The 12152-nt window shown below is 41.2% G+C and overlaps 1 protein-coding gene across 8 annotated transcripts in view; it reads right to left on the bottom strand.

Moving 5' to 3' along the window:
* Positions 1-12152, bottom strand: part of LOC137383870 (copine-8-like) — a 699632-nt gene that overhangs the window by 230373 nt on the left and 457107 nt on the right. For 7 of the 8 annotated variants that reach the window (XM_068057206.1, XM_068057208.1, XM_068057209.1 and 4 more), the window contains one exon: positions 1945-2020. In XM_068057206.1, the coding sequence (XP_067913307.1) occupies positions 1945-2020 (76 nt within the window). Of the gene's footprint in view, positions 1-1944; positions 2021-7093; positions 7143-12152 lie in introns of those variants that run through there. The other variant, XM_068057214.1, reaches the window with a different exon arrangement.

The raw sequence follows: 12152 nt of genomic DNA, 5'->3' as shown, positions 1-12152 counted from the left end.
TTTTCTTTGTGACTAGGCTCACAATATCCCTCGTTATCCAAGGTACCCGAAACTTGCCAAACTTATCCTTCTTCCTCACACGAACGTGCCGGTCCTGGATTCGAATCAACTGACATTTGAAAGACTCCCTCATGTCAGATGTTGATTTACCCTCAAACAGCCGCCCTCAATCTAAATTCTTCAGTTCCTGCCTAATATTGTTATAATTCGCCTTCCCCCAATTTAGCATAGTTTAGACATTACTGTGGTATCGGTAGATGAGTTCCTTTGTCTGCTATTTTAGATGCCAATTGGTTTATCTTATTTTACAGGTTAATACTTTCACTAAAACAGTAGATAGAGGAATGTCATTATTATGTTTAGCATTTATCCACTAATATCGATAACTATCATTTATAGACTCATATTCCCAAATCAGTTGAATGTAAGTCAGTGGAAGTTATGTAGAATAATATAGTGCTATGGCCTGACCATGCTTTGAGCATTGTGTCCAGTCTTGGCTCACTGAAATACAAAGGAAACATTCAAGCTCTGAAGGCAATTCCAAGAAAACCCACGAAGCTTATCCACAGCGTTATGAGGGAAGAGTAGGGAAACTGAGGTTCCTCAGCTTTGAAGTAAAGGGACCTTATAGAAGTATGTGTAGTGTTTGATCAATCAGGGTTTGATTGCATCAGACTACCCAGGATCTGCGTTCACAGTGTTTGATTGCGTAAGCCTCCAAGTGGAGCTGCAATGTAAACTGAAACTAAGACAGACTGCTGGAAGCTTCCACAGAAAACTGGCTGTTGCAAAACATTGTACTGAAATCCTGTAAAAACCTTTTACAGTTAAAGTCTTGTAAATAAACCAGTTGGTTATTTAACACAAGTGCGATATCTGCATGCTCTGAGTTAAATCAGATATTACAAACTAAACCCAATAACCCAGCATAAACACAACTGTATGCAAGATATTAAATGGTCCAGGAAAGGTTATCTCAGAGTATTATTTCAAGGTAAGTCATGACAGTAACACAAGAGAGTAGAGTTCCAATTGATGAAAGGAAATTTCGGATTGATGTGTGAAGAAATTATACCCGACAAAAAGTGATCAATATTTGAAATAGACTTCTCGATGGATATTGGAGGTAAAAGCCACAGAATAATGATATAGCCTTTGTAGGGTTTTATTTGAGAGAATTATTTGGGAGTAGTATGGAATGGTTAAAAGCATGCTCTTTCAATTCTACACTTCACTGTTGTCTTACATATCTATTCCATAATTTGGGATATTCACAGCAAGTTTATTAGGGAACTAGTATATATGGAATGGTTAAATACAAGCTATTTCGATCCCACTCTTCACTGTTGACGTATGCATCCTATTCTCCTCTGCCATTACGCAATGGAATTCCCATTTCTCTTTAGCTCCATTGGCAATTCAAATATATTCTCAAAATTCAGATCTGCCTACCATAAACTATCATACAATCTGTTCTACTCACTTTTTTCACTGTCTCCTTCTGTTCCAAAATCTGGCTAGCAATGATCCTATTAACACTTGGCATTCTTCAGCATATTAATTGTACGACTCATAGCAATTTACTCATGTTTATCAATGTGGTATCCACATTTAATTTATGTTATCCATTTTGTCTATTATATTATCAATTGTGTGTGTCCTTCAGCAAGCTTTTCATCAAGATATCCTGAGAGGAGTCTTCAAATTGTTGTTCCAACAATACTGGGTTCATCCTATATGGTTTATTTACTGCACCACCACCCTCCTCCCCCCCCCAACCCCACCCCTTTGTCGGCTTCAACTGTGCTGAAAGTAAGTAAACAAAAATTCAAATTGCTACACTGAGAAAGTGAATTGAATTACAATACAATATGAATAATCAGCTTCTGGATATTTATGAAAATTTCATTTCAAATATTGGAATCAGTAGGATAAGCTTACCTCGTAAACATTGAACTGACTTTGTCCTCTGGCAAGTTCTCGATAGCTTGTTGTAAATTCTCCAATAAAGTCATGGCTGAAATCACAAAGAGGAAAATGTCAGCTGCATTCTGTAAGAATTGTTCTATTCCAGCAGTAAACAACAGCAATACAAACAAATGCAAACTTACTTTACTAAATTCAGCTCAGCCCTGATTAAAAGTAGCCAATAAGGACAAGTATGATCTACATAATTTGATGAATCACAATAAGACATAATGTATGACTCATTAGCACTTCAAACACATGCTTCTTTCATCTTAATTTGATAATTTTCATGTATTTCATTGCTCTTGGTTGGTTATTTTATTTATATCAATGCATTAGTAATTAAATTAAAGGGCAACATGGTGACACACTGGGCTGAGTTTTGTGAGCATGCTGCAAATCGCGTCGGCGCGCTCTGATTTCAGCGGTCTTCGCGCAGGGGCTCATTTAAATGGAGGGGGCACAGCGGCTGCCCCTGATGATGTCATCGGAGGTGGCTGCTCCATCCCTGTCAACAGCGTCTGGCGCCACCGCTCAGGCGCTGGCACCATTTTTAAAGGGGTTCAAGCACTTAGTTGATATTTGAATTTTGAAGGACATCTTTTGACATTGTGCTTAAAAATTTAATAAAAGCTAGCGGTTCTTTCCCACCACCCATCCTCCCCTCATTTTTATCTTTGGACCTATATCACCAAAATAACGTTATTTCCAACCCACGAACTTTGCCCCCCAACCTCGTAACATTTGCCCTTCAACCCCTTCCCACTATCTCCAATAAAAAATGTTTTCCCCACTCCCCCCACCCTGATAATTTCACTCCTCCCTCCACCTCCACCATTGATGACACTGAACGGCAGGTACAGCCAGCAGCGGAATATCGGCAAGGGACAGCCGTCGCTACCAGATAAGTAATTATTCTTTAATTTTACTATCATTTGCATATGAAAATGAAGGCCACGCCGAGGCCTCGCTGCCGCCATAAGTAAACTGCCTCTCCTGGAAGACTATTCTGGGCCCCCCTCCGCGACCCCCAATGCCGGAAGGCTAGTAAAATTCAGCCTACTGTATTGGAGCATCACACATATGCAGGCAGATTATTGGGAAAAGTAAATGAGAGAACATAAATATCTCAAAGAGGGAGTTTTGTTGAACTGCAATTAAAAATGGACTGCAATGCTTGTACAAGTTTGATTGTACAAACTAAGCAGACCTATATTTTATAATAAAATGTTTTAAGAGATTTCAATCCAGCCATTGACACAAACCTAGCCCGATGATATCATGAGTCAGAATTTATCATAGTCAGTGAACCAACTGGACCTGCCAGACTTGCCCTTGCCCCTTTAATTCCCATGAGACTTTGTATTGGAAGATGCTGGAAGTGGGAGATCGAACTGCCCCCTGCATGGCATCTGCAATCTGTGTGACCAGGGCAAGCAACTGTGCATCTCCCTAAAATAAAAGCAAAATACTGCGGATGCTGGAAATCTGAAACAAAAACAAGAAATGCTGGATTCACTCAGCAGGTCTGGCAGCATCTGTGGAAAGAGAAGCAGAGTTAACGTTTCGGGTCAGTGACCCTTCTTCGGAACTCCGAAGAAGGGTCACTGACCCGAAACGTTAACTCTGCTTCTCTTTCCACAGATGCTGCCAGACCTGCTGAGTGAATCCAGCATTTCTTGTTTTTGTTGTGCATCTCCCTAATCAGTCATCAAAGATTGAAGTATTATGAAATGAACAGTGCAGTGTCTGTGTAAGTTGTAATAGTGAATTCAATGTCAAATCTGGTACAGAAAGCAAAATAGAGGAAAATAAAGATTGGATTGAGAGAGAGAGAGAGAGAGAGAGAGATAAGAGAGAGAAAAAGTAAAAAAAATCTTTAAAAATATCTTCAACAACAATTAAAAGTTGAAGGACTGAGACTTCATGTCCGAAAAAGTTAATTTTCAGTGCCAGAGAGGCTGTTGTTCAGTAATTAGGACAGGTCATGCCATTAAAAAGCATACTTAGTCTGAAATGCACAAGCCCAAACTTTCTGTGGTGAGTTTAGTTTGTGTCTACCAAGTAGAGGCTGTTCAATGCATTTCATTCCTTAGACAGCACCTTCTAAACCCGCGACCTCTACCACCTAGAAGGACAAGGGCAGCAGATGCATGGGAACACCAACATCTACAAGCTCCCCTCCAAGCCACACACCATCTTGATCTGGAACTATATCACCGTTCCTTCACTGTCACTGGGCCAAAATCCTGGAGCTCCCTTCCTAACAGCACTGTGGGTGTACCTACCCATGGACTGCAGCGGTTCATGGAGGCAGCTCCCCACCACCTTCTCAAGGGCAATTAGGGATGGGCAATAAATGCTGGCCTAATCACCGACGCCAACATCCCCTGAATGAATAATAAAAAAAAATCATTTGTGAGGCAGACAGCAAGATGCTGTTTCTGGGAATCTAACACCAGATCGGCATCTGCCTTTGTCTGAAGGTGCTGTGTGAGTGCTGCTAGCATTGCCATTACTTTGGTGTAAATTCTGGCCCCACAGGTATCACTATTCGGCTGTAAAGTCTCTCAAGAAGCGTCCACCATATGGGAATTTACATGTGCGTTTAACACATTTACATGTTTGCCAAGTAAAATTCTTCAAAAATGTCAGTGAAGAGGGAAGAAATATTTTTGACTAAACTTCGAGCAAACCAGAATTAGAAATCAGAAATTCCTGATACATACTGGAATATAAAGAAAAAATCATTTTGGCATATCCTAGAACTGTTTTTTTAATAATCTCATCTTTCCCAAATCTAATAGCTTCTGTAATATCATAACCCTCCCTGTTGTATGTTTGGCTTGGCTGTTGCCATCTTAATATACTTGGTTAGTGCTTAGAGAGATTCCTGGGTCTTCAGTACTTTGAACATTATTACATTATAACTACATGCAGCTTCACACCAGTCTGTGTGACTCCTCTGAAGCCACACTGCATCTCTCTCCTAGTCTCTGTCATCATGGTGGGAGGTATTCTTCACACTTACTCAACATTAACCCTTTCAGACACTTATAAGACATCTTCCCCCCACCCCCCAAGTCTTTATCTATATATATATTTATACATTCACTTATATTTATTTTTACATCCTACCCCATCTCCCCCAAAGTCTGGAATCGCCAGCCTCTCATCATATACCAGCAAATCATTCACAATAGTAACGTGTTTTCTGTGTTCGAAGAAGATTTTCATCCTCTAACCACTGGGACAGTCAGCCTTGCTTGCAATATTGGTGGATATAGATACATTCTTCATCTTGCATTTGAACATAACGAATTTCTTGGAGCTTTTTTGAACTTGCCGGCCACAGTGATGCAGTGAACTGAGAATATGACTCAATTTCATTAATGAAGTTAACATCCTGTTATGTAGGATGGTCAATGGTATCTGTGAACAATGCACCTGCTGTAGTTTGTTGCTTGCCCTGTACATATACCATTTCACACGTGAACATCATTAGCCTCAACTGGAATCTCTGGATTCGCGGAGACATCCTAGCGAGTTCATTTTCATCAACTAGGGGTTTGTGGTTTGTCTCTATGACAACCTTTAAGCTGATAATATAACCTGAGAACTTCTCACAAGCCCATGTGACTGTAAGAGCTTCTTTCTCTATGATGGCATACCTTGTCTGAGTGTCAGATAATGCTTGTGATGCATGATAAATTGGTCTTCAACTTCCATCTGGCTGTTCTTGGAAAAGGACTGCCCCTATCCCTGTGGGTGAGGCGTCTGCTGCAATTGTGGTTGGAAGTGAAAGGTTATAATGCAATAAGTTACCAGGCAAAATCAGCATCTCCTTGATCCTTTGAAATGCCTGCTCCTGATTTACATTCCAACACCATGCTTGAGCTTTCCTTAACAGCTGTTGTAAAGGCTCAGTAATTTGCGCTAGATTGGGTAAAAATTTCGCCAATTGATTAACCACGCCAAAGAATCGTTTAAGATCTTGGACAGAAGTAGGAAGTGGGAATTGACTAATGGGTCTTGTCTTTTGTGGGTCTGTCATTATGCCGTTGCTATTGACAATGGCCAGAACTTTACGGTGAGCGAATGGGAACTGGCCTCCGACGTAAAAGCTGGTGGCACACCCGCTTCCGCCTTGCCTGGGGATCCGTTCCATATTTTCCGGGTCTCCAGGCTTTAATTGTTCTGAGGCGGGACTTCCACCCACTTGAGGGAGGATGTCCCGCCTCATTGAGCTGCCAGCCAATCAGCGGGCCGGCAGTTCTTAGTCCCAGCAGCGTCACCGGGAGTGATGGCCACTGCTGGGACTACAACCTAGCATCCAGAAAGGATGTCATGGAGCCTTGAGGAAAGGCAAGTTTTGGTTGCCTCACCAGGGGTAATAGGTTGGGCCCCAGCAAGGTAACGGTGGTCATTTAGGGGGAAAGGGGGGGGCGTGTTGGGTCTTGGGGGTGGTTGGGGTAGCGGGGGCGGCCCTCCATCGGCTCACCCTGATGAGCAGGGCCCACCCTGATAAGCAGGGACCCCCCCCCCGCCACCCTCGAGACTTCCACCCAGGTGGCTTTTCCCAGCTCCAGAACACCCGCTTGCCACATGTAAAACCCGCATGGAGGCAGGTGAAGGCCCTTAAGTGGCTGTTAAGTGGCCACTTAAAGGCCTTGATTGGCCTGGGGTGGGCAGGCCATTTTTCACGCCACCACCCCCCCCCCCCCCCACCGCCCTATCTAAAGGGGGAGCAGGTTGTGAAAGCCTCCCGGAGCCTCCCACTCCATTTTACACCACCCCCTCCCCCACCCCACCACCATCCATCTTGTTGTGGTGGCATAAAATTCCGGCCAATGTGTCCTAAAAACTGAATAGACGTTTTTTAAAACTTTCACTTGTCATTAAGTGTTAGGCCTTCGTCTTGTAGGCAAATCAAAACCGCTCTAACCCTCAGGTAATGTTCTTCAATGGATTCACCGTGGACTAAGATGTCATCCATATAGCTTTAAGGCCCTGTAGAATGTTCAACATAGTTCTTTGGAATATTTCCAATGCTGATGTCATACCGAATGGTAGACGATTAAAACAAAATCTTCCAAATGGAGTAATGAAGATTGTGAATAACCTTGACTTCTTATCCAATGGAACTTGCCAAAAGCCACTATTCGTGTCAAGCTTCGTGAAGCCAAGCTGTCATCCACTGAAGACATCGGATGAACTTCTCTTGCCACAGCCTTATTAAGTCTCCCCAAATGTGAAGATTACTGTTTAGGAACTGGAACCACTCCCGAACACCACTCTGTAGATTCAGTGACAGAAGAAATGACTCCCATCCTGGTCATCTCTTTTAACTGATGTTGTATGAGCTCCATTAGTGGGTGTGGCATCTTCCTAGGCGCAAAAAGACATAATGGTTTAGCATCCTTTCACAAAGTAATACTATATTCAGTCTTCAGTTTTCCTGGCCCAGTAAATAATTTTCGGGAGTCTTTTTGGAAGTGACTCCTGGAGTCTTGCTGCTTAACTTCTTCCACTTTCCTTATAAGATGAAGGTCAATACAAGATGAAGGAATATGGGATTAATGTAGGATTAGTATAAATGGGTGGATGTTGGTCACAGACTCGGTGGGCCGAAGGGCCTGTTTCAGTGCTGTATCTCCCTATGACTCTATAAGCTCTTCTACTTAAGACAGAGACATCCTGATTTTTAGAACATAGTGTTTCCAATATCTGTTTTCCCTTGTACTGGAGTGTTGCCTGTAGCTTCGCCTTAACTTTCAATTCAACCCGTCCTGGGCTGTGTAACTGAGTTTCTGTTGGTTGCATGGAATGCGTTGATAACCACGGCTCTTTGTCTGATGAGACCGTTACACTTGCTCGTATGTCCAGTTTAAAATTAGTGATTTGTCCATTAACATATATATCTACAGACTAAAATGTCTGATTAGGACCATTGATCTCACCAAGGAAGTTTTTTAATTTCTCTCTTGGAGATTGTTCAACTTCGTTAACAACTCTATGCTTGAAGACTCTTTCTTTCGTACTTGTGGGAGTAGAGATTTTACTTTGGTACATTTTCCCAAAATGCCCTACTTTCTTACAGTGGAAGTATTCTGCTTTGTTTGCAGGATACCATTCGTGCCTATCGGTATTTTTGGCACCACAGCGCTGGCACAGTTTAATGGTGTCTTGCACTCCCACCAACCCCCCACCCACACAAGTGTATCTTCTTTTCTGGTGCTTCTTTTACAGCCCTCTGATTAAGAATCTATACAGTGGCTGGAGGTTTCCTGAACCGAGGTCTTTCTTCACCTCGCAGGATTGCTCTGTTGTTCTTCTGGACCTCTGCTTGTCTCACCAGTCGAATTGCTTTGTTTAGGGTGAGGTCTTCTTTAGACTGCAATAAATCTGATAGGGAGATACCAGTATAGCGAACTTTCTGGCGGAACTGGGCAACTCAGGGATCTAACTGCACATGTGTGTTTGCTGAAGGTTTCTGTCCAATTTACTTCTCAGCGCTCACCTTTATTTCTACCACAAAATCCAGGCAACTAGTTACAACTTCTCATATTTTAAGATGCATTTTGTGTCATTTCAAATATATTTAATTTTCCAATATTTAATATTCACAGTAGGCAAATTTCTAACCACAGGGAGCCCATTCTGCTTTAAGAAACTGGGTATGAATGAATATAAATCGTAATTTCTTCAATTTTCCACTGGTTGAATTCATAGAAAAATAGAATGATACAACACAGAAGGAGGCCATTTGGCCCATTGTGCCTGTGCCTGCTCTTTGAAAGAGCTATCCAATTAATCCCACTCCCCACCACTCACTGCACCCCCCACCCCTGCCTACTTTCCCCTAATTCTACAGGATTTCTATAGGAAACTGACCAATAGCAACTTACCTGAAATAATGCTCATTTCATGCCCCTTAAGTGACTTATCAAGTACTTACTTGTCTAGTAATGGCTAAAGACACAAATGCAGCTCTGGAGAATGGGAAAGTGTAGGAAATTAAATAGAGCACTGAAGCTATACAGCTCAGTTCACCAAAACCTTTCTGAATTTTGAAATCAACCTCTGAATTTTAATTCCAAAAAGAGTAAAATATAATTCAGGCTTTGCAAATTGTCTGCATCAGCAGCTTGTTCAGTTTACGATCAAATGTTTACATGAAATGATTGGTTAGTTCCGACTGTTACTGCACTTGTGATGCTTTGTATAAACATCTAAATCTTGAGATATTCAACTTCCATTGATGGAACTATACAGCTGAGCAGCACGTTGAGAGTCCCAACAGTTTACTCCTCAGGTGTTGGTCCGACATCCAGCTTTGAATAAGCTGAAATATCACCCCATCCACAGTCCATCTGCTGCTGAAACCCTCATCCATGTCTGAGATATTTCTAGACTTGCCAATTATTCCAAGGCTCTCAACACTCTGTAAACCTGAACTCATTGAAAATTCTACTGCTTGTACTCCAACTTATTCCATGTCCTATTCACCCTTCACTCCTCTGCTTGCTGACTTACATAGGCTGTTGGTCTTGCAGTGACAGAGCTTGTTTGGCATTAATTAAGACCTATCACACTGTTAAAGTTCCACTCGAATGGACACATTTAAAATTCTCATCCTTGTATTCAAATCCCTCCATATCTGCTCCAGCCCTACAACTTTGAGAACTCTGTACTCCTCCAATTCTGGCTTTTTGTGCGTCCCCAATTTCCCTCACCCCACCATTGGTGCCATGTCTTCAGCTGCCTAGGACTTACACACTGGATTCCCTCCCTAAATCTTCCCACTGGTCTCTCCTCCTTTAAAATGCTCCTTGAAACCTACCTCTTTGAACAAGCTTTTGGTCACCTGTCCTAATATCTCCGTATGTGGCTCAGTTTCACATTTTGTCTGATAGTGCTCCTCTGAAGCACCTTGGAATATTTTACTATAATAAAGGTACTTTAGAACTGTAAATTATTATTGTTGTTGCGAAGCAGCCCTGAGCCCAGTACAGTTTACTGTTTAAAATGAACATTCACTACAGTTCATAGTAATCCATTATATATATATGATGTCCGACTGAGATTTTTGTGAGACTTGAAAAGGTTCTTTATAAAGGCAAGTCATTTTCTTAACTTGGTGTATTTTCATAAGCAATTCATCAAAATGTGATAATCACTAACTGTATATATCCAGTATTTCTACACACATGGCAAGATCATCTCTCATCAGAGTGTGTTTTTGAAACAAGCCTGACAGGTCTGTCAATGCTATCTCTTGTAAGATAGATTATAATCAAACTTGTATTGGCATGCAACTGCATATAATAAATCAATGGGCAAAGGTTATATTTCTGTTCAAGAGATAAATGGACATTACAACCATAAATAATTTTGTTCTTTTTGTTTTTACAACACCAGGAATATCACTGCTTGACAATAATACTTTAGTCAGTTCTAGTATCTTCATCTTCCTGGATATAACTTATGAGGGTGTATCTCCTTACCATCTTAGAAAAGGTTCAACATGAATGAAATTTTATCTGGGAAAGAGAGAGTGGCCAAATGATGAGTTAATGTGGCTGATTATGACATACTGATATAAAACAGATTACTCCAATAATCAAACCTTATTCTTGTGTTGTGACCAACTCATAATTACACGACAAAGTATAATCTGTGGCATATGTCCTTGGTACACTGCCTGCTCAGTACCTAATTGCAGAATCACCATTTGACATCACCACCAATATCAAAATGGAAACAGCCAGCTGCAAACTGTCAGTTAATGGAAACAGAAAATCTTGTGAGAAATGCAAGAAAAAAGTTGGGCAACCATTTTCTTGAAATCACCTCAAATATTGAGCTTTCAGATTAACATCCCTGATATCGTTTTCGCACTTGTCGGGAATAGTGTGAAGGATTTGCAAGCCGATCAGCAGTCTGACAGGTTGTGACATGAACATTCCTTCCACGGTCGTAACCACTCCTATACAACAGAAGGACTCCCACAAGACCATCCGGTCTCAAGTATCCCACCGGATGTCAACCCAGAATTCAGAGCTGGGGTTTTCATCCACTCAATGTCTGGAGTGAGGTTCGAATCCTGCATTTGCTAACTCAGGTGAGAATGCTTCCACTAAGCCAAAGGTTCACTCAATAGGTTTCCCTAATGTCACTGCAAAGGAAGACAGATGAAGCCATTCATGACAGCAGCAGCGGCGTGGACCCTGGGGCAGAGGCAGTAGCAGGATATTCTCAGACTAATAAAAAAAGAATGAGGGAAGAGTGAGAGTAAACAGTCCTGTAGGACAAAGTCGACTTTCCAGCAAAATTGCGAGAAGTGAAAACATAAGACTGAGGGGAAGACAAACAGTGCATGAGCGAGGTGGAGAACCTGGAAACAAGATACTGAAAATCTGACAAAGGCTCTCTAATTGAAATGTTGATCTATCTTTCTTATTTTCAGAAGCTGATGAACCTGCTGTGCATTGGCAGCATTCAGTTTATCTTTTTATATTTCTACTGAAAATTTACTGAATGGAGGAAACTTTGTGAGAAAGCTGAAGATTGGTACAGTGTATAGCTAATAAGAGAGACCACCATTAATAAGGAGGCATGCCCAGTAAAGAGCTATGCCATGAAATTGGACTCATCAAATGCTGAATTTGTTTGGCAATATATTTTAACATTTGCACTTGAGAGTCAGAACTGACTCGGGTTAAACTACCACTTTCACAAAGATGCACAACTTCCATCTATCTCACAGGAATAGTCACTCATTAAGCAGACAATGGTGAAGATTGAAGGGTTTCTACAATAATAGTGTTTGAATAAACTGAAAGCCTTTTTCTTTCGCCTATTAACGGTTCATAATGCTGCTGAAATGAATCAGTCTTCAAGAATGTCACTTTTTATTCAATTAATCAGGCCAGGTGATTAAACAACTTCTATTGCAATACGTGGTCTTTCACTGCCTGATCACTTTAATGGCACTAAAATTTATGTATCTGAGCTGTGATTATGAACATAAAACAATGAAAAGAGTTCTGACGGAGTGCGTGTTCACAAAGTACTGTATGCTTCCAAATGCAAATGCAACAATTAAACTAGTGAGATTTATCCCGAGGCAAAAACCTTTTCCAAATGAGCAATTTATGCAAATAATATATTCAAGAACT

Source organism: Heterodontus francisci, chromosome 25 (genome assembly GCF_036365525.1).
Source record: "Heterodontus francisci isolate sHetFra1 chromosome 25, sHetFra1.hap1, whole genome shotgun sequence".
NCBI lineage: Eukaryota > Metazoa > Chordata > Chondrichthyes > Heterodontiformes > Heterodontidae > Heterodontus > Heterodontus francisci.
Note: the sequence above shows the minus strand (reverse complement) of the source record. Positions and strands in the feature narration are given on the sequence as shown.